This window comes from Lithobates pipiens, unplaced genomic scaffold (assembly GCF_037356315.1).
Source record: "Lithobates pipiens isolate NorthernLeopardFrog02 unplaced genomic scaffold, aLitPip1_a1.2 Scaffold_16, whole genome shotgun sequence".
Taxonomy (NCBI): Eukaryota; Metazoa; Chordata; class Amphibia; order Anura; family Ranidae; genus Lithobates; species Lithobates pipiens.
Window position 1 is genome coordinate 161,861,400 of NW_027507748.1, and position 20,512 is coordinate 161,881,911.

At 42.2% G+C, this 20,512-nt stretch overlaps 1 protein-coding gene across 5 annotated transcripts in view; it reads right to left on the reverse strand.

Annotated features, from left to right (window-relative positions):
- CNKSR2 (connector enhancer of kinase suppressor of Ras 2) overlaps positions 1 to 20,512 on the reverse strand; it is a 468,233-nt gene that overhangs the window by 306,985 nt on the left and 140,736 nt on the right. For all 5 annotated transcript variants that reach the window (XM_077480716.1, XM_077480715.1, XM_077480718.1 and 2 more), the window contains exons 6-7: positions 8,772 to 8,813; positions 5,139 to 5,258 (exon numbers count right to left, since the gene is read on the reverse strand). In XM_077480716.1, the coding sequence (XP_077336842.1) occupies positions 5,139 to 5,258; positions 8,772 to 8,813 (162 nt within the window). The remainder of the gene's footprint in view (positions 1 to 5,138; positions 5,259 to 8,771; positions 8,814 to 20,512) is intronic.

The following is a 20,512-nucleotide window of genomic DNA, read 5'->3' on the forward strand; positions in this document are numbered from 1 at the left end:
CAACCCGCCAGATGCTGCAACTGCGCCGCCAGGTAGTAATTCCTAGGGTGTGGCACCGCCAAACCTCCTCTATCTAACGGTAACTGTAACGTCTGGAGTCGTATCCGGGGTGTGCCCTTCCTCCAAATAAGCTCCCGGAAGAGGGTGTCCAGTTTTTTGAACCACTTTTTGCATATCCATACCGGTGCATTGTGTAAAACATATAGCAATTGTGGCATCCATATCATCTTTATCAGGCTGGAGCGACCCGTCGCAGATAACGGCAACCTACTCCAGACGTCACACTTAGACCTAAATCTATTCAGCAGTGGAATTAAATTTTTATTGATGTACTGATTAGGGTTCACTGTCAAATATACACCAAGATACTTCATAGCATCTACCACCCTCACCTGTATCCCCCCCGGCGCAGCCGCCCCGTCCAGGGGGTCGACCCGGAGCAGCTCAGACTTCCCCCAATTTATGGCCAATCCTGAAAATTTTCCAAAGCCCTCTACTAAGGTAACTGCCTGACTCAGTGACGGACCCATATCCCCCAGGAAGAGTAGGACATCGTCCGCGTATAAGGCAATCTTTTCCTGTCTCTCCCCCTTTCCTTGAAATCCTTTAATCCCGGGGCTTTCCCTAATCGCTATTGCCAATGGCTCTATAGCCAACGCAAAGAGCAGAGGGGACAGCGGGCAACCTTGCCTTGTCCCTCTGCTCATTTCGATCTTTTCAGAGTACCTGCCATTAACCCTTACCCTAGCGCTTGGGGCGTTATACATCAATTTGACCCAACCAACAAAGGAAGGGCCCAGACCTATTTTCTCTAGCACACGCCAAAGATACTTCCACTCCAGGCTATCAAAGGCCTTTGTTACATCCAGGGACATTATAGCCCTTGCCCCTATATTCTCTGAGGGGGTCTGCATGTTTAAAAAAGTCCTTCTGATGTTCATGCTAGTAGACCTTCCCGGGATAAATCCCGTTTGGTCAGGGTGTACTAACTTTGTGATGAAATGATTCAGCCTATTTGAAAGTACCTTGGCCAAGATTTTTTCATCCGTATTTAATAACGAGATTGGCCTGTATGAGGCCACTTCCAGAGGGTCCTTATCCGCTTTGGGGATCACAATGATAGTTGCCTCTGTCATTGAGTCAGGCAGTTGTCCTTCCCCCAGTGTACCCATTAAGGTCTTATGTAACTCTGGGAGCAGCAATTCTCCATAATGTTTATATATTTCTACCGGGAGTCCATCCGGGCCCGGGGCCTTTTGATTGGGCGTCCCAGCCACTGCTTGCTGTAATTCCTCAATAGTTATCGGGGCATCTAATACTTCCCTCTCCTCCTGAGTAAGAGTCACCATTTCCAGGCCTTGCAGAAATCTATCTATTTCCCCTTCTTCCCCTACTCCTTGTGATCGGTATAGCTCCCTATAAAAATTCCCGAATGTTTCTACTATCTCCTCTCCCCTTTGGGTCGGTTCCCCATTTGAGGCTCTGATGCTAGAAATAGCTGAGGGAGGGGCGTTTGTTTTTACCAGCTGAGCAAGCAGTCTGCCCACCCCCTCTCCTTCTCCAAAATAACGTTGTTTCAAAAAAATTTGTTTACTTTCTTCTTTTTTTATGATTGCTGTCTTATAACCTTGTTGTTTGTTTAACCATATTTTTTGATTTTCTGGGGTTGGGTCCTTTACATAGTTGTTTTCCGCCTCTAATACTTCCTTCCTAATACACTCCTCCCACATCCTGGATTTTCGCTTCATCCTTGCTACCTGCTGGATCAAGGTACCTCTAAGAAAGGCCTTTAAGGTATCCCAGATTACGGTAATTGGGGCGGTACCCACATTAAAACCGATAAACTCGCGTATTTTTGACATAACTTCCTCTTTATCCTTTATTAGTTCCAACCAAAAGGGACTAATCTTCCAGTTCGGTTGAGTTTTTTTCACCCCTGTGCTTAATACTACCCTTACCAAGGAGTGGTCCGATATCCCCCTGGGCATATATTCTATATCTCTTACGTTTTGTGCCATCTCTGTATTTCCTAATGCCATATCTATTCTGGAGAGGGTGGCGTAGGTTCCCGACAGGCAGGAGTATTGCTTAACTTTCGGATTTCTCTCTCTCCACAGGTCCATTAACCCAATTTTCTTCAAAAAAAAACTCAATCTAGTTTCTCCCATACCCCGGGGTCGCACTTTAGGGGGAAATCTGTCCATATCTACATCGAGAACTTCGTTGAAGTCTCCCAGCACTATAATCGGGATACTTTCTTTATCCCCAATAAATTCCATCAATTTATATACAACCTCCATTTTAAACGGTGGGGGTATGTATATATTTGCCAGGATGCAGTAGCTACCCTCTAATTTACCATACAAAAAAACATAGCGACCTAGTTCGTCAATGCTGACCTGCCTGCAGGAGAAGCTCACCCCCTCTTTTATTAACACACTCACCCCTCTTGAATAAGAGGAATATACTGAGTGATACTGCTGTTGAAATCTCCTGTTGTTCAGTTGTAATTTAGACACATTTGTTAGGTGGGTCTCCTGCAGGCAGACCAGCCCCACATCGAACCTCTCCAACATAGCAAACACTGCCGCCTTTTTTACTGGGGTACCCAGGCCCCTCACATTCCAGGACCCGACATTAAGAGTTTTAGCCTGTGTCATCTATGCTATCTGGTGAGAGAAAAAACAGGCCAAGAAGAGGGGGACTCCACACAGCTAAATAACACAATTGTATATACAACTTGAAATGCGTAAACCCTACCAGTGTACCCTTCTTCAATAAATACACCAACCCCGATTTCACCTCCAATTAAATTTTCCAAATTTGGTGTAATTGTATTTGTGCCTTAAATTTAAATTTAAATTTAGCCCTTAAATGTGTTACCCAGTAGCATAACTTAATATTATTTATCTTATTTATCTTATTCTGCTGTGCGTTTATCGTGCTATAATCATGTTTTACCTTCACGTGGTTTTCTTTAAACATTTTTCCCCTCCCCACCCGCCCCCCAGCAACCCCCATACCACCCCTCTCCCCTTTCCCTCCCTTTTACCCCCCCCTCCCCCGCTACCCAACCCTCCCTCCCTGCCCTCCACCTATCAAGGTGCTCCCTTAAGGGGTGTACCGTGACCGTAACATCCATACCCCACCTATGCTCACACTCACAACCACCGTCCCCGCTGTCCCCCCCCCCGTCCTATCACACGTGTTCCAAAACCGAGTAAATTTCTTTCCCTCTCCCTTTCCCTTCCCCTCCCTCCTCCCTTCCCCTTGTAACCTCCCCTCTCCCTCGCTATCTACCCTCCCTCTCCCCTTGGCTACTCCGTAGAGACTCCTTATTAACTTCCAGCCAGTGTAATGCAGTCTCGGTTGACTCAAAGATCTGTGCCCCCTCCGGGGTCATCACGCGCAATCTTGCTGGGTATAGCAGTGCGTATGTTACTTTATATTGCTGTAAGGTAGCTTTAATTGCCCGAAATTCCGCTCTGCGTCTCTGCAATTCAGGGGAGTAATCTGGGTAAAATGAGATCCTTGAACCTTTAAAGGAAGTATTCCCCATTTCCCTCGCCTTACGCATTAGTGTCACCTTATCTTTGTAATTAAAGAGCTTCAACAGCATAGGTCTAGGGCGGCCTCCAGGCGGCGGGGCTCTAAAGGGGAGCCGATGAGCTCTTTCTATCGCAAAAAATGGTGAAAACCCTTCTCTTCCAAACGTATCTACAAACCAGGACTCCAGGAATTTTATTGCGTCCGGGCCTTCACATTTCTCGGGCAGCCCCAACATCCTAATATTATCCCTACGAGATCTATTTTCTAATTCATCTAGTTTAGTAGCATAGCTGTCCATTTGTTTTTTCATATTCTTAACTTCCAGCTGTAGTGGATAAATGTCATCTTCTAATTGACTTATTCTCGTTTCCAGCACCGTTGTTCTTTCAACTACTTTTTGAATATCTTGACATGCTAGTGATATTTCCTCCTTCATTCCTGTAAACTGGAGTGCCAAATCCCCCAGGGACGATCTACATGCGTTTACCGCCTGCAGAACATCCTTCAGGGTTGGGGTCTCCCCCTCCGATGTGCCATTACTCACAGCCGGGTCCGGGTCTCCTTGGGTGTCCCGCTGGCTCTTACTACCTTTGATCTTACACTCGGATACTGTCATGGCCGAAGATGCCATTTGGCCTTGACTTTTTCTATCAATAGGGCCCCCATGATGAATTTTAGTTTGTATCGTCTGTCCCCCCTTTGTTGGAGTTTGAACCGGGGTATGCACAAACCGCTCTAGTTTTGCTGCAGCTGTAATTGCTGCCTGGTTACTTTTTTCCTTTTCCTTTTCTTTAGAAGAGCGAAGGTGTTGTGACCCCGTACCTTCCTGTTGCGCCTGGTCCTCTCCTCGTCGCCTTGACATTTTTCTCTCTTTTTTTTTTTTTTTTTCCCTTCTCTCCCCTCAACTTTTACAAAAAAAGAAAAAAAAAAAAAGGGGGGAATTCCTCCGTCCAGTTCCAGGCTGTTGAGAGGGGAAAGGAAGGAGAGGGGAGAAAAACGCCAAGAGGGAACAAAAAAAAAACCCACCAATAAGGGAGATCAGGGACAAAGATGCTATGCTATGCGCGGTGGATCCACCTCCCCGGGTAAAACCCAGAAAGTGATCCTAGAAGTCCCGGGTATTAAGTCCCTTCAGTTATAATTCCGTGCTACATAAAGGGGCAGAGGGGGAAAAAAAAACGGAGGAGAAGAAAAGAAGAGAAAAAAAAAAAAAAAACGCTTTTTACAGGTTGCTGTTTGTAATTTTTGCTTGTAATATTCAAAATTGACATTCAAATTGCCAGCAACTTTTTTTTTTTTAAATATATCGTTAGTTGACAACATTCAATGTCAAGCTATAGCTGGCATAAGCAATGACCCCTTCTTTATGATTTAAAACTTACAAATGGCTCCAAGACCTTTGTTGCTGCTGTTAGTATACAGCTGAAATGGAAAGAAAAAAATCTGCACAGGCAAGTCCTAGTCCAATAGATGGTTTAGGGTGCTCCTCTCTGCTTATCTGTAAGTTACATTTTCAAACTTATAATCAGTTGCAGCATACTATATAATTTTCTGGGCGATTTTGAGCTTAGCAACTGTATTATTCTTACCAGTCCTTCACTTGGCTTAACGTTGGCTAGCTGTACAACTTCCAGATGGGCAGATTGAGAAACCAATGGATCAGAAGATAGAGATATGATGTGGTCACAAACACCAGACAAAGTTTTGCACTAAAGAAGAAGAGAATATTAAAATTGTTGTAAAAGGTTAATGCAGAATACTTTCTTTCTTCTAATGGGCAAGGCAGAATTCACATTGTAGAGGACTTATAATGCAGGGAGACAGAGAAATGTTCAGGGTAACCAAGATAAAAAGCTGATTAAAGCCTTAGATAGTGGATGTTACATATCATGCTCTGATATAATTGGATATAATGAACTATTAATACAGATCCATTTTATCTCTAGCTCACTGTAATCCTGAAATCTACTTAAATGAAAGTTCCTTGAGCTTAATCAGGAAGCAATTTAAATCTAAAATTGATATTTAGAACTAGCTGAATCACTATTGTTACAGAAACATTAAGCAAAGAAAGTGCAGCCGTAAACATTACAAAATGCAATAGAAAAAGGAATGGTCATGTAAAAATTTTAGGCTCATGTTAAAAAGCCTTGCGTCAACATTATCAGTCTCACATCAGTTTTTGATGCTTCCGAAAAAGTTTAGAATTCATTGACAGGTGCTCTTAAACTGCACTTAACCTTCTCATGGCCTACATTTTCCATTCTAGTAGGCATGTATAGGAATGCAAAATCTTCTTGCATTAAACAAAGGCCCATTAACACAGGACCTGAAAAAAACATGGAGACTTTCTATTGCTTTTTTTTTATTTATTTGAAAACGCTAGTTTCCTGGTTCTCATCCAGATTTACTTCAAGAGAACAGGTATGCAGAGAAGGACTTCTAACTTATTTCAGAATTTTTCATTCCTGTTTCAGGCCAGTAGCTCGGAATGTAGGTGAGCCAAAGAATCATCCTAAAAGCCAGGCAACTAAAATTTCCAGGAGGGAGCCCAGCAATGGAAGCCATCATTTTTCTTTTATGGCGGGGTTATTTTAATATCCTAAGCAAAGTTCTCTTTTAGATCAGAACAAGGGAATATCCTATTTTTAAATGTTAATGCTTTGCATTTAATGTTTCAATCAATTATGAACCAGGCCATTTTTTGCGCTAGGGCACTGTTTTATTTTAACTGTTATTTAACAATTGATCGGTCATGCAACATTTATGTAATTTCTTCCCCATAAATAGAGCTCTCTTTTCTTGGTGTTTGATTACCACTGAGTTTTTAATTTTTTGTGCTCTAAACCAAAAAATACCAATTCTGAAAAAAAAAGATACAAAATATTTATACACATTATAATTATTATTATATATATTATATAATTATTATATAGCTGAAAGTAAAAATATATATATATATATATATAAATAAATGTGTGTGTATATGTATGAGAATATATATATATATATATATATATATATATATATATATATATATATATATATATATATATATATATATATATATATATATATATATATATATATATATATATATATATACACACACACACACACACATATATACACTCATACATATACACACACACTTATATGTGTATATATATATATATATATATATATATATATATATATATATATTATTTTACTTTCAGCTATAAAACATCCAATAAGAAGGTTTAAAAAAAAAAAAAATATCTTCATGTTTTTGGTTAAACAAATTCCCAATAAGCGTATATTGATTGATTTATGTGAAAGTTATAGCGTCTACAAAACTATGGTATATATTTATGGAATTTGTATACTAGTAATGGTGGCAATCAGCGACTCAGCAGGATTGCAATATTGTGGAAGACAATCAGACACGGACACTTGACGGGAACCAGTGACACCAATACAGTGATCAGTGTTAAAAAAAATGCAATATCCCTGTACTAATAACACTGTCTGGGAAGGAGTTAAACATCTAGGGCAATCAAAGGGTTAACTGTGTGCCTAACCAGCGTTTTTGTGTACTGTATGTGCTGTTTTTACTAGGGGAAGAGATAGATTTTTTTTTCCCCTGCTTTGCAGGGACACAAAATGCACCCCTTCCCCTTTGTCAGAAGGGAGATCTGCCTCGTTTAAGTAGGCAGATCTCCGTTCTGTGTGTTTCATCAATGATCGGTGGGTGCTGGTGGACATTCTTCATTTTCTGCTGTGATTAATCACAGCAGGAGGGGTCCACCAGCAGCACGTGCGCCCACCCACCCCCTAGACAGTAGTGCAGAATCACGTATACATGCACTTGATCCTGCACAGGGGGGCCGGCCTACAGCAAATCTGCTATAGGGCGATCCGGAAGTGGTTATACTATTGTACTGTTTTCAAGGAATTGTGCAGCTGGTGGATGTCATAAGATATTCCCAATGTGCAGTGGTGTTCTGTACTACAAGTCTGATGGCTGGAGTCTTCAGCTATGTTGGCAGATTGGCAACTGCTAAAGGTACAGATTATCAACAAGAACAAAGGATGGCAGATGTCTTTTTAGGCTTTATGATTGTGAAACTGTGAAGATCTCCAGGGCATCAAGCACATTAAAGTAGACTAGTGTCCAGGCTATGGACTTTAATGTATTTACATATTCTTAACAAGCAGTAAATGAGTTTACAAGCTTTCACTTACCTCTGTACCTACATGAACTACTCCAAAAGGCCTGCAGCTACGGAGATCAGTGAGGACAGGTTTAAGAGCTTATTTATATATGAATATGTACAGGTTTGAATGTCTGTAGCCTGGCCACAGGTTCTCAAAGAATTATGGAGGCTCTGGATTATTGTCCAGGTTGCACCTTTCTCCAGATAAGAGACTTAAGAAAGGAACACATTTCAAAAGGTGTGTAGGCTTTGTATTTATCCATAAATAAAACAACCATAGTTTAATAGGCAGCCTTAAATGACAAAAGGTGAGGTGAAGAGGGGGACTTGACATTCTAGACTGAAGTAGTCAATACTTGCATAACAGAACACCATGGGCTTTGGGGCACCTAGGGCACTAAAATAGATTGAGACCTGTAAGGATCTGTGTTAGTTCCTACCAAGAGTTTAATAAATATAGGGTTTATAGTTTTAAAAGAGTTAGTGCCAGGCTGAAAATAGAAATATTGGGTTTATAGGGAAATATAGGGTTTATAGTTTAGAAGAGTTAGCGCCAGGCTGGAAATAGAAAACAAACTTTGCATGACTAGCCCAACAAAGCATATCTCTGGTCAGGACTATACTACTGCAGTTAACATACCCACTGCATTAAAACAAGCTTGCTGAAGGCCAAGCCACCCATCAAAGTTTACACTGGCCAACAGACTATATAGATGTTCAGGAAACATAAAAAGTCAACCCTGCATTACAAGGACATAAAATGTATATTCCACATACAACTAAAATAGTCAAATACCAGAGTTGTAGGTGGCATTGTTTTATTCACATATGGCTGTTAACCACTGCAGTGCTGGAAACTCATACACCAATCAGGATTAACTAAAAACAAGTGTTTTTAGGCATATAAACTTGTCGCGGAAACGATGAATTCTGGCAATTATGAACCTCCTGGGCTCAGAATGGACACACTTTTGCTAAGTAGGAATTAAAGATTGGATGGATATACAGATTAGACAGACTCACCACATGTAATATCTTGTTTTCAGTTTCATACACTGTACATTCCTGGAGAGACAAAAATGCATTAGAAACATTTATTTATGAAATAATAATTTGCATCTCCCGTAACAATAAGTACCCTGAAGCAAACTACACATTCTCATACTTGCACAAAAACTGTTGCACAGTCGTTTATGACAGCTAACAGTATCTGCTTTGATTGTGAGTCCTGTGTTTGAGTATGGTAAGTATAAGCCCTTGTACACACGGTCGGAGATTCTGACGGAATGGGTCCTATCGGACCGTTTTGTCGGATAATCCGACTGTGTGTGGTCTGCATCAGACTGTTTCCGTCTGACCCAATTTTCCAACTTGTTGGAAATATTTTCCGACAAACTGGTCCGATCGGACATACTCTGATCATGTGTAGAGAATTTTGATCGGACAAAGTGCCAAGCATGCTCAGATCAAATTCCTACACCAAAGCTATTGGCTACTAGCGTGAACGTAGTCCCATGGTAACGAAAGAACGTCATCACGTTCTGAACGATCGGATTTTCCGACAACTTGGTCCGACTGTGTGTATGCAACAGTTTCGGACACAATCCGTTGGACAAAATCCGTCGGACAAAATCCAATGGATTTGGTTGGCAGAATGTCCGACCGGGTGTACAAGGGCTAAGACTTGCTAAATCCAAACTGAACTAAACTTACTTTTGATCCATTATATATGAATATGTTAATCAGACAATCACACTACATTCTGCAATGCCAAGAAGCATAGTAAAACACACAGAGTTTACAAGTGAACTCTATTAGCCCTGTGCTGCCTCTGGGGACTTTCAAAAGCAGAATCAATTTATATCCTGGCTTAAAAATCATAGCCCCAGTTAAAAAATTTTTATTTTAATGCTTTCTTTTATGTATAAACTCGCTGATGTGTTTTAGAGTTGCATATCAGTCTCAGGCACCTCTGCTAATGCAACTACAAAATCTGATAAAACAAAGGCTTTACAACATGAAACATGTTAGCTAAAAGTACCTCAAATGCTTAAACTTTGATTTGTGCATTATATAGAGATGAAATGTCTTTAGTATGGTTAGAAATATGAACTTCTTTAAAAGCCTAGAGAGCACCAAGCTTTAATAAGACCCCTCTGAATCTCAGTTATTAAAAGGTTACGTTTGTAACGACTATCTTTATGGTATTAAATATCATTTAAGTGGTATGAAAAGAAATCCCACTTACATTTCAGTCTCAAATCTTAAGACGAAAAATGTCTGTGCCAGATCTTTCATTTAAACAGCTTGTAGTTAAATTTGAAGAAACCCATGCTGATTTTAATCAATACTAGTTATGTGCTGATCAAGGTAAAAGCACTTATTACCATAAGAAACTTTTTTTTTTTTTAAAACATTGTGTGCAATTTTTAGCAGTCTTATATTTTGGATGTTGCAGATATTACATTGTAATAATATTTAATTTATCAGGAAGTCAGATTTACATGCAACAGCACCTTGTCTATATGCAAAATTATATGGCATGCCTTTATATTCAATTCCAAGGCGTGGGCTAGAGCAGTACAGGGGCAGGGTAGCGTAGTATACGGACAGGCTAGGGCAGTATATGGACAAGCTAGGGTGGTAAACATACAAGCTAGGGTAGTATAGGGGCAGACAGAGTGGCCTGGGCGGCAGTTGTCATGACACACAAAACTGGAGTCCACTGGACCCACGGTAGGCCCGTCCCAGGGTTAAATATGGCACAAAACATCATCTCAGTTGTGCAAATGATAAAAGAACAATGAATTAAAAATTTTTTAGAAAACAGTGAAGAGGACATTTTAACACTTATGATGTCTTGATATAGAGACATTTTTATATGCTTCTGTGCACAAATGCTAGGTGTTGATTACTGTGTAGATTAAAATAAATATAAGGTTATTTTCAGTCTGTCAGAGGCACCGGGAGCCGGAGATCTACCAGTACCAGTACCAGACCCATTATGGACAAGGTTGTTGAAGTATGCCTGGGTAACCCCGACAAGGGAGATAGCCAGGGCTGAGTGAGGGCAGCAGGAGAATAGGAGAAGTGAATGGCCACCCATGAAGCAGAAGAATTAAGGTGCTAAAATCTCTCTCTCTCATAAATTAATATTTTTTGCAGGTAAAAAAAAAAAGTGCATTTTTATTTTTTTCTGCCTGCACAGCATTGCAGTGGCCGCTGGTGATCATCAATTGCACACTCACTGTGCCCATCAAATGCAGCCACTGTGCCCATCAAACGTAGCCACTGTACCCATAAATTGCCACCACTGTGGCCATCAAATGCTGCCACTGTGCCCATCAAACACAGCCATTGTGCCACCAAACGCAGTCACTGTGCCACCAAACGCAGCCACTGTAACCATCAATTGCCGCCTGTGTCCCCCATTAATTGCTGCCAGTTTGCCCCCCCCCCCGCCCGACACTTACCTGTCTCCAGTCAGTGCATTCCTCCACGCTCCCTCCGAGTCCTCGATGTCTTCTCCCGTCCTCTTCTGCTAGGATTGGATGCCCGATAGGCACTTCAGCCAATCAGGTGACAGGAAACCAGACCCAGTGTCCCCGATTGGTTGAAACGCGGGTCAGTGTTTAGCAGCCTCACTGTGCCCATCAAATGCAGCCACTGTGCCCATCAAACGCAGCCAGTTTGGCCATCAAACGTAGACACTGTGCCACTGGCATCAAACGCAGCCACTGTAACCATGAATCAACGCCAGTTTTCCCCATCAATTGCCACCAGTGTCCCCCCTGCCTGGCACTTGGATCAGCGCATTCCTCCACGCTCCCTCCAAGTCCTCAATGTCTTCTCCCGTCCTCCTCTGCTATGATTGGATGCCCGATAGGCATCCACTCACAGTGCCTGTCGCTTCAGCCAATCAGGTGACAGGTAACCAAACCCGGTACACCCGATTGGCTGAGAGGCGGGTCAGCATTAGGGAAGTGATTTATTTGATTCCCTAACACAGTACTGTGTAAGCAGTGAACGCACAGCAGTGTACCTGCCGTTTACCAATTTGAAAGCCTATTAGAGCCTACGGCTCTAACCAGGCACTTTCAAAAACACCCCCACCACTGTAATTCAGATGCCTGGTGCCTGCGCAGGGGCCAGACACCTGAATAGGGGGCGGTAGCGGTGACAATGGATAGATTCATGCAATGCATCAATCTATCGAAGATTGACAGGCGCAGGAGAGAGGAGGCGGCACTCCTGTGCCCTCTATGGACCCACATCGTCACTGCCCAGTTGCATTTCCCCTGGGTGGGGAAACACCACCATATTTTACATTTTATGTCCATATACACTGTGTGCCCTATAAAAAGGAGGTGGGAATTAAGGGACAGAGTAAATACCGCCTATATTTTTTATACACCATACATGTGTAAAGGGCAATGGTGTGCAGGCAATTTTTTTTTTTTTTTTTGTGTGTGCATTACTGGGCACTTTCACCCCCTTCCTTCCAAGGCCAATTTTCAGTTTTCAGGTTTCAGCATTCTTGCACTTTCAATGACAATTGCAGGGTCATGCAACGCTGTTCACACAAATAGAGCTTTCTTTTGGCGGTATTTATTCATGACTGTCTTTTATTTTTTGTGATATAAGCCGAAAAAAAGAGCAGAAATTTGGAAAAACAACAAAACAATATTTTCTTCTTTCTATTTTAACAGAAATCCAATAAAATCTAATTTTGTGAAATTTAAGCCAAAATGTATTCTGCTACATGTCTTTGGTAAAAAAAAAATCCAGTTAAGTGTATAACAGCTCAGACTCACTGATCACCGGCCGGCTGCAGAGATCCGTGTGAGGAGTGGAGAGGCGATCGCCTAGCAAACGGCTCTCTATTAACATCACATGATGGCTGTCATTGGACACAGTAGTCATGTTAACAGGCCAATCACAAAGCCCTCCTGCCGGAGATGCTCCGTGTCCACGTGACACAAGCACATCGGGATTTCGCTGCTGTGCGGGCAAGCACACGATCCCCCTCCTTCTGAACATCCACTCAGGAGGAAGCACCCATTCGGCTGTATACATGTCCAGTGGCCAGGTGGGATGTGGTTAAAGAGCAACTGTCATCTCTGTCTTGCAGCGGCTCCTCCTCTGATCCGCAGTTCACTCACCGACAGTCCCATTCACTTTAATGGGACAACTGGTGATGCGACAGTGACAACAAGGTGAGGGACGTGGCAGCAGCAGGCGAGTGGATGTCTGCTAACAGATGCTGCCATGATGGATCTGAAATGACAGGTGTTCTTTAAAATGTAAGGACTTATTCTTGCTGGTAGTTAAAATCTTTAATATTTACAAACAAAATGAAGGTTTCCTATTTAGAATAATAAGCTGTCAGGTTAGTAAAACAGACTAAAACAGAGATATCAGAACAGATTCAATCAGTTTGTAGTGTACATGGATTTGCAAAACAATGGGATAACCGCTGATATACATCGGCAGAAGGGCTTGTACAGGCAAACTAACGTACCTTTACATGGCCCTTTACGAGGTGGCCAGCGGGCATGCAAGTGCCTGCAGCAAGCTCCGCGAGTTGGGTCATGGGCCCCGTAGACTCGATCGCCGTGGGGATACCCACGATCGCCTCACAGAGGAAGAACGGGGAGATGCTAATGTGAACAAGCATCTCCCCATTCTGCCCTAGTGACAGTGTTACTGATCTCTGCTCCTTGTGATCGGGAGCAGAGATTAGTGACATGCCATATGTAACCACGCCCCCACAGTTAGAAACACTCCCCAGGACACACTTAACCCATACACTGCCAGTGTCATTTACACAGGAATCAGTGCATTTGTATAGCACTGATTGCTGTATAGATAACAATGGTCCCAAAAATGTGTCAAAAATGTTTGGTGTGTCTGCCATATTGTCTCAGTCATGAGATAAAAAAAATAATAATAAAATGAATAAAAATGCCATAAAGCTATCCCCTATTTTGTAAATGCTATAACTTTTGTGCAAACCAAACGCTTATTGCAATTTTTTTAACAAAAATATGTAGAATAATATGTATAGGCCTAAACTGAGGGAAAAAAAAAAAAATAATAATAATTTATATATATATATATATATATATATATATATATATATATATATATATATATATATATATATATATATATATATATATATATATATATATATATATATCTTTTTTTTTGGGGGGGGGGGGGATATTTATTATAGCAAAATGTAAAAAAATAATGCATTTTTTTTGTTTATAGCGCAAAAAATAAAAACCACAGGGGTGATCAAATACTAACAAGAGAAAGCTCTATTTGTGGGAAAAAAAGGACGTCAATTTTGTTTGGGAGCCACGTCCCACAAGCGCGCAATTGACAGTTAAAGTGACGCAGTGCTGAATTGCAAAAAGTGCTCTGGTCGGGAAGGGGGTAAATTCTTCCAGGGCTGAAGTGATTAAAATAAATTTGATAAAAATCAATATATATTTCTTTTTTTTTTTAAATCATTGATTTTTATCCACCCTGATAACCAGGGACTTACAGCAAGACTGTACAGGTGTAGTGAAGTGATGGAGGATAAACTGGGCTAGAGTGTGTTCCAGGGAGTAGGTAGAGATTTGTGTCATTTCGTGAACCTGTGACCAGAAAGGTTGTATTAGTGAACATGACCACCAAATATGTGGTAGTGATGCAGGTTCCCTGGAGCATCTCCAGCAAGCATTGGGGGTGTCTGGGTGGTATTTATTAAGCATAACAGGCGTGTGATAACATCTAATGCTTGTCTTATAGTTATTCTCCTGGATCGAGACATTTAATGATGCCTTTGAGGGCAATAGTGAAAATGCACTCCCACTGATTCTCTGTTAGCTCCAGTTGCAATTCCCTCTTTCCTAGGCTTGGCATGCTTTCCTAGATTTGTGGGAGGAGCACACGTAAAACATATTATGAATATTTGATAGTACTTGCTGCTGGGTTGAGAATTAGGAGCACATGGTTTAAAAAAAAAAAAGGGGGGGGGGGGAGTGCCAGGGAAACAGTCGAATCATGGTTAATGTCATGTAGAAAGGTGGCAGATTTGGAAATATGTCCAGTTAGGGAATGAGTTATTGGATGTATTTGCCAACAGCATGTTTTGCTCTATGAGAGATTTAGGAAATATGCATTTTTTTTTGTTAGTGATTGAAATGGATAAGAAAGGTGAAGGTAAAAAAACAGAGGAGCAGAAAAAGAACGTGAAAAAAAAAAAAAAAAATAATAAAAAAAAAAAACTTAGAAAAAGCTGAAAACCAGTATCAAAAAGTCAGTAGCTTGTTTAAGATAGTGGCAACAAAGCATTACTTGCCACCTGCATCTCCACATAAAGACAGTGGTGCTAGCTGTAGCACAGCAATGCCAAGCACTGTACAAGTGGATATGGATACTGATGCAGGTGAAGATCTTCACCACAGTATTGAACCTCCTATTGAGCTAGAAACTGATGAAGAATATGAAGAAGACATTGTGGATGAATCATTAGCAGCAGAAGAGATTCCAGAAGTAGTGGGCATTAATGAGGGCATACCTGATACCATTGATGATAAAATGTGGTTTATCAGACCAAAATCTGAAAATTTTGATTAATTCATCCATGTCAACCAGAATTCCATTCTTTTAATTTGAAAAAGTTATACGAGAGGAGGGATGCAAAGAAGCATCACTGGTTGACCTATTCACATGGACATGGTGTTTTTTCTGCATGGTGTGTCTTGCTTTCAGTAGAAAGACAGACATCAGTGCTTTTATTGATGGTTGCTTTGATGAAAGATATGTATCAGAGAATTGAAGAGCACGAAAAAAGCAACCTCCACAATAGCAGCTCTGAATCCTTCTTGATGAGATCAAAGAATATGGACATATCTTGTCATTTCTTTGAGAAACAAACAGCCAGAAAGGAGGCAGTGAAGAGAAAATATGCCATCCTAGAGAGAGTGATTGACACCATCAAGCTGATTGGAAAAAGAGGTCTTAGCCCTTGTACACGCGGTCGGAGATTCCGACAGAATGTGTCCTATCGGACCATTTTGTCGGATATTCCGACTGTGTGTGGTCTCCATCGGACGGTTTCCGTCGCAATATCCAACGGGCCAACTTTTCCAACTTGCCGGTAAAATTTTCCAACAAAATGCTCCGATCGGACATACTCCAATCATGTGTAGCCTACTCCAACGGACAAAGTGCCACGCATGCTCAGATCAAATTCCTATACCAAAACTATTGGCTTCTAGCCTGAACGTAGTGCCGTCGTAACGAAATAACGTCATCACGTTATGTACAATCGGATTTTCCGACAACTTTGTCCAACCGTGTGTATGCAACATCACTTCCGGACCTCTTCCGGAATTTATCCGTCGGAATTACTCCGACGGATTTGGTTGTCGGAATCTCCGACCGTGTGTACAAGGGCTAAGCTAAGGGCAACAGCTGAAGCAGCATATACTTTAGATGATAAAAATTTGGACCATGGACATTTGAGATTTTGCTACTCCTAAGCAAGTTTGATCCCTTGTGAAAAATAACCTTGATACAGTTTTAAAAAAAAAAAAAAAGTAAAAAGGGGGGCGGAGCCGGCAGCCGGAGCGCATGGTGGTGTGAGAGGAGAGCTCCGACAAAGCGGGGATCCTAACGCGGCTCACAGCGAACCTACAAGCCTAAAATCAGCATCCTCTGAAAGGGGAACCTGCCAGGCACACGCCAATCACCATGAGCAAGCGGAAGGAACGAGAGGGGCCACGAAAATTGACCGATTTCTTCCCTCCAGCAGTGGGTAGAGAGACCCAAGATGGCGCCCACGGTGCACACAGCGCGGCGGCCTCCCCTGGACACGCAGCCCATGCAGAGCAGATGGACCTGGGTGAGTCATGCTCATCGCTTTCCCCAATGCCCCCCTCCCCATCTGTGAGTCCAGTCAAGCAGAAAATAAGAATAGGGGAGGGAGAGGACACCCAGGCAGATACAGAAGCAGAGGGGGATGGCATGGAGGAATCCTCCATATCTGCACAGCAGCTGGATACTTTTCCCACATCAGGGCAACCCATTTTAGACACCACTATGAAGGAGATGTTACAAACACTAAGGGGGCCCTGCAGCAAGACATGGCTTCATTTGTACACTCCACTAAGACAGAGCTGTCTGCAGTTAAAGCGAGAGTGACATATGTGGAACGCAAAATGGAGGCATTCACTTTTGCGCATAATGAACTAGTTGATGCTCATTTTGATGTTGAGGATGAAATAAAAGCTATGTGCCTTAAAATGGCGGATATCGAAGACAGGGCACGCAGAAACAATGTGAAATTTAGAGGAGTCCCGGAAACTGTTAAACCAGCTGAACTTACTGCCTATCTTCAAAAGCTTATGACTACTGCCTAGAGGCGATTCAGTTCGCATTGCGCGCTATATAAGTATTTCATTCATTCATTCACTACTGCCCTCCCAACGCTGGGGCCTGCAGATGTTATCATTGACAGAGCGCACAGACTGCCCAAACCCTCATTCTTATCTGAGCAAGTCCCTAGGGATGTTATAGCAAGAATCTACTTCTTCCACGTGAAGGATCAGCTAATGCGATATGCTAGACAACACCCGTCACTCCCGGATCCCTTTACAGGGATCGCTCTATATGCCGACCTGTCACAAGCTACGCTAACGGCTAGACATAATCTAGTCCCCATCACCAAGATACTGTGCAACTATAAGATTTTGTACAAATGGGGCTTTCCAGCCAAGCTCCTTCTGGAAATGAATAATGAATCGCATTTGATTGCTTCCATAGAAAAAGGTATGGAACTACTCAAGAAGTGGCGTCTTCTTCCAGTCAATGGAGAAGCGGCGGACCCTGAACCCCTGCAGGACAGAAGGAACTACCATCGGCACCACAGACGGAACAGATAAGTACACGACTGGTACCATAGTGCTTTATTACTGAAACCTTCTTCCGCCCTCCTCTCCCAGCCTTTCTGCAACTTATAACCCAAGTGCCTATATTACTATAGTTGACTAATCAGGCATTGGTTCAACTAAGCACCCGCTGAACGGCTATTTGTGAACATTTCTTTTCCACCCTTCCACATTTACAGGATGAACCCTGTATCCAGTTCATTGGACCTCCATACGCATGATCCTACCCAGTTATTTGTTGACCGTTTATGGTCTCGCTCCCAGTTCCTCGTTCCCCAACCATCTCTGTCAGATGTGCTGACATTTACTACTCACCTGATCACCAATAATGACTTCCTGGTCTCACTTCTAACTTATACCCTTGGATGGCAACGGATAGCTCACCTACCTTGGAATGAACATTAAGCTCATGTCTCATAATGTGAGAGGTCTTAATAGCCCCCACAAACGTAGGGCGCTCTGGAAATCTGCTTCTGACATGTACTGTGATATTCTATGTGTGCAAGAAACTCATTTTGCCAGTGCTAACCAACCTAGATGCACACACAGAAAATTCCCACATGTATTTACTGCAAATGATCAGACGAAAAAGAATGCTGTAATGATCGCTATAAAGGACAGTGTTACCTTCTCTCTGTTGCAGGAACACACTGACCCTCGCGTCGGTATATTATCCTGATTGCTGAAATTAATAATTCTGTGTATACATTGGTAAACCTCTATGCACCAAATACTAAGTCTATACACTTTATCCGTAAAGTGGTGCATGGGGCTAAAGCATTGCAGAAAGGTTACTTAATAATATGTGGTGATTTTAATGTAGTGCTTAATGCTGAACTTGACTCCTCCTCTGCGACCTTGCCTAGGCAACTTTTGTCATGAGGAAAGACTTTTTGACCCCTGGCGATGCACCAGGGCCACTGAGAAGGACTATATGTATTACTCGACAGTACATGATAGCTATTCAAGGATTGATTATTTTCTCACGGATATGCATATTTTACAAAATGTTGTTAGAACAGATGTCCATAACATCACTTGGTCGGACCACGCTCCAGTAACAATTGAGGTTGTGGACATCAACAAAACTTCTAGTAGACCTCTCTGGCGTAACAATACCTTTCTTCTGTCTCGCCCCCTATTAGAAACGAGATAGAGGCAAAGGTCAAGGAGTTCTTTCATCTCAATGCTAGTGGGGAGTGCTCCCCGGCTATGATATGGTGCGCTCACAAGGCCTTTACCAGAGGCGTTCTCATACAGATAGCCTCGAGAGAACGCAAGAAAAAAAACCACCGTATAACACAGCTCCACAAAAAGATTGCTGAATTGGAAAGTCTGCACAAAAACCCAACTACCACCTTCTCTAGCATACTCCAACACCTTACTAAATGTCGTGAAGAGCTACGGCAAGAACTTAAAGTGGACCACGACATTTACTTCAAGAGAATGAAACTATCCTACTATTCACAAAATAACAGAGCAAGCAAATTCATGGCCCACCAACTAAAAAAAAGGCAGGCTAAGACTAACCTACCCCTCATCTGACATCACAACTCACATCAGGTTTTCCGTAACCCTAAAGATATAGCGAACACATTCAAAGATTATTATCACTCACTATACAATCTCAGTCAGGACCCCGATACTCATCAGCCCTCTGAAATGGAAATTGATAAATGCCTTCACGATCTTAAATTGCCCAAAATAGCTGCTTCCACTCTGCTCACGTTAAATTCCCCCCTTACTTGTGAGGAAGTGGCCACAGTAATCAAATAGTTACCCGTGCACAAATCCCCAGGGGCAGACGGCTTCTCGGCCAAATACTATAAAGCACTTAAGACGGCCCTAACCCCTAAACTAACAGATGTCTTTAACTCTGCTACTATCACGGGTTCCTTTCCAAAGGAAATGCTACAAGCTATTATAGTCACGATCCCGAAGCCAGGCAAAGACAACTCCCTCCCCCAGAATTTCAGGCCGATCTCACTTTTGAACTCGGATCTTAAAATGTATGCCAAAGTGCTCGCCAATAGACTAATGGATATTACCCCCTCCCTACTAGGATTAGATCAAGTGAGCTTTGTTAAAGGCAGGCAAGCACTGGATGGGACAAGAAGGATGCTCAACCTTCTACGATACACTGAACTTAAACTCCCTAGCGCTTTTTTAGCCTTAGATGCAGAAAAGGCCTTTGATAGGGTGAACTGGCCATATCTATCTAAGACCCTACAAAAATTTGGACCGACAGTCCAAATACATACGGCTATAATGTCTTTGTATTCCCAACCGTCTGCAAGAGTTTACAATTCAGGCCTTCTCTCTGATCCTTTTAACTTTACTAACGGCACTAGGCAAGGATGCCCGCTGTCCCCTATTATCTTCTTGCTCGTCATAGAACCCTTAGCAGAGACTATTAGAAACACTGAATCCATAAAAGGCATTAAGGTAGGATCGGAGACTCATAAAATAGGCCTCTTTGTTGACGATGTCATCCTCACCGTCACAGACCCTGCATCATCCCTTACATCCATTCAAACCCTGATAAACAATTTCGGGAAAGTATCCTTCAACAAGGTTAATACAAATAAATGCTATGCACTGGCGCTCAATATGCCATCCAGCACTCAAAATAAACTTAAACACATCTTCCCCTGTAATTGGAACCCACCATCTATCACCTATCTAGGGGTGCAGCTGTCCCCCTCATCTGCTGACACCTACCTCCACAACTACCCTCCCTTGTTGAACAGTTTAGCGGATGAAATGAGCCAAATAGCTAAAGTGCAACTTTCATGGGTGGGGAGGATAGCTGCA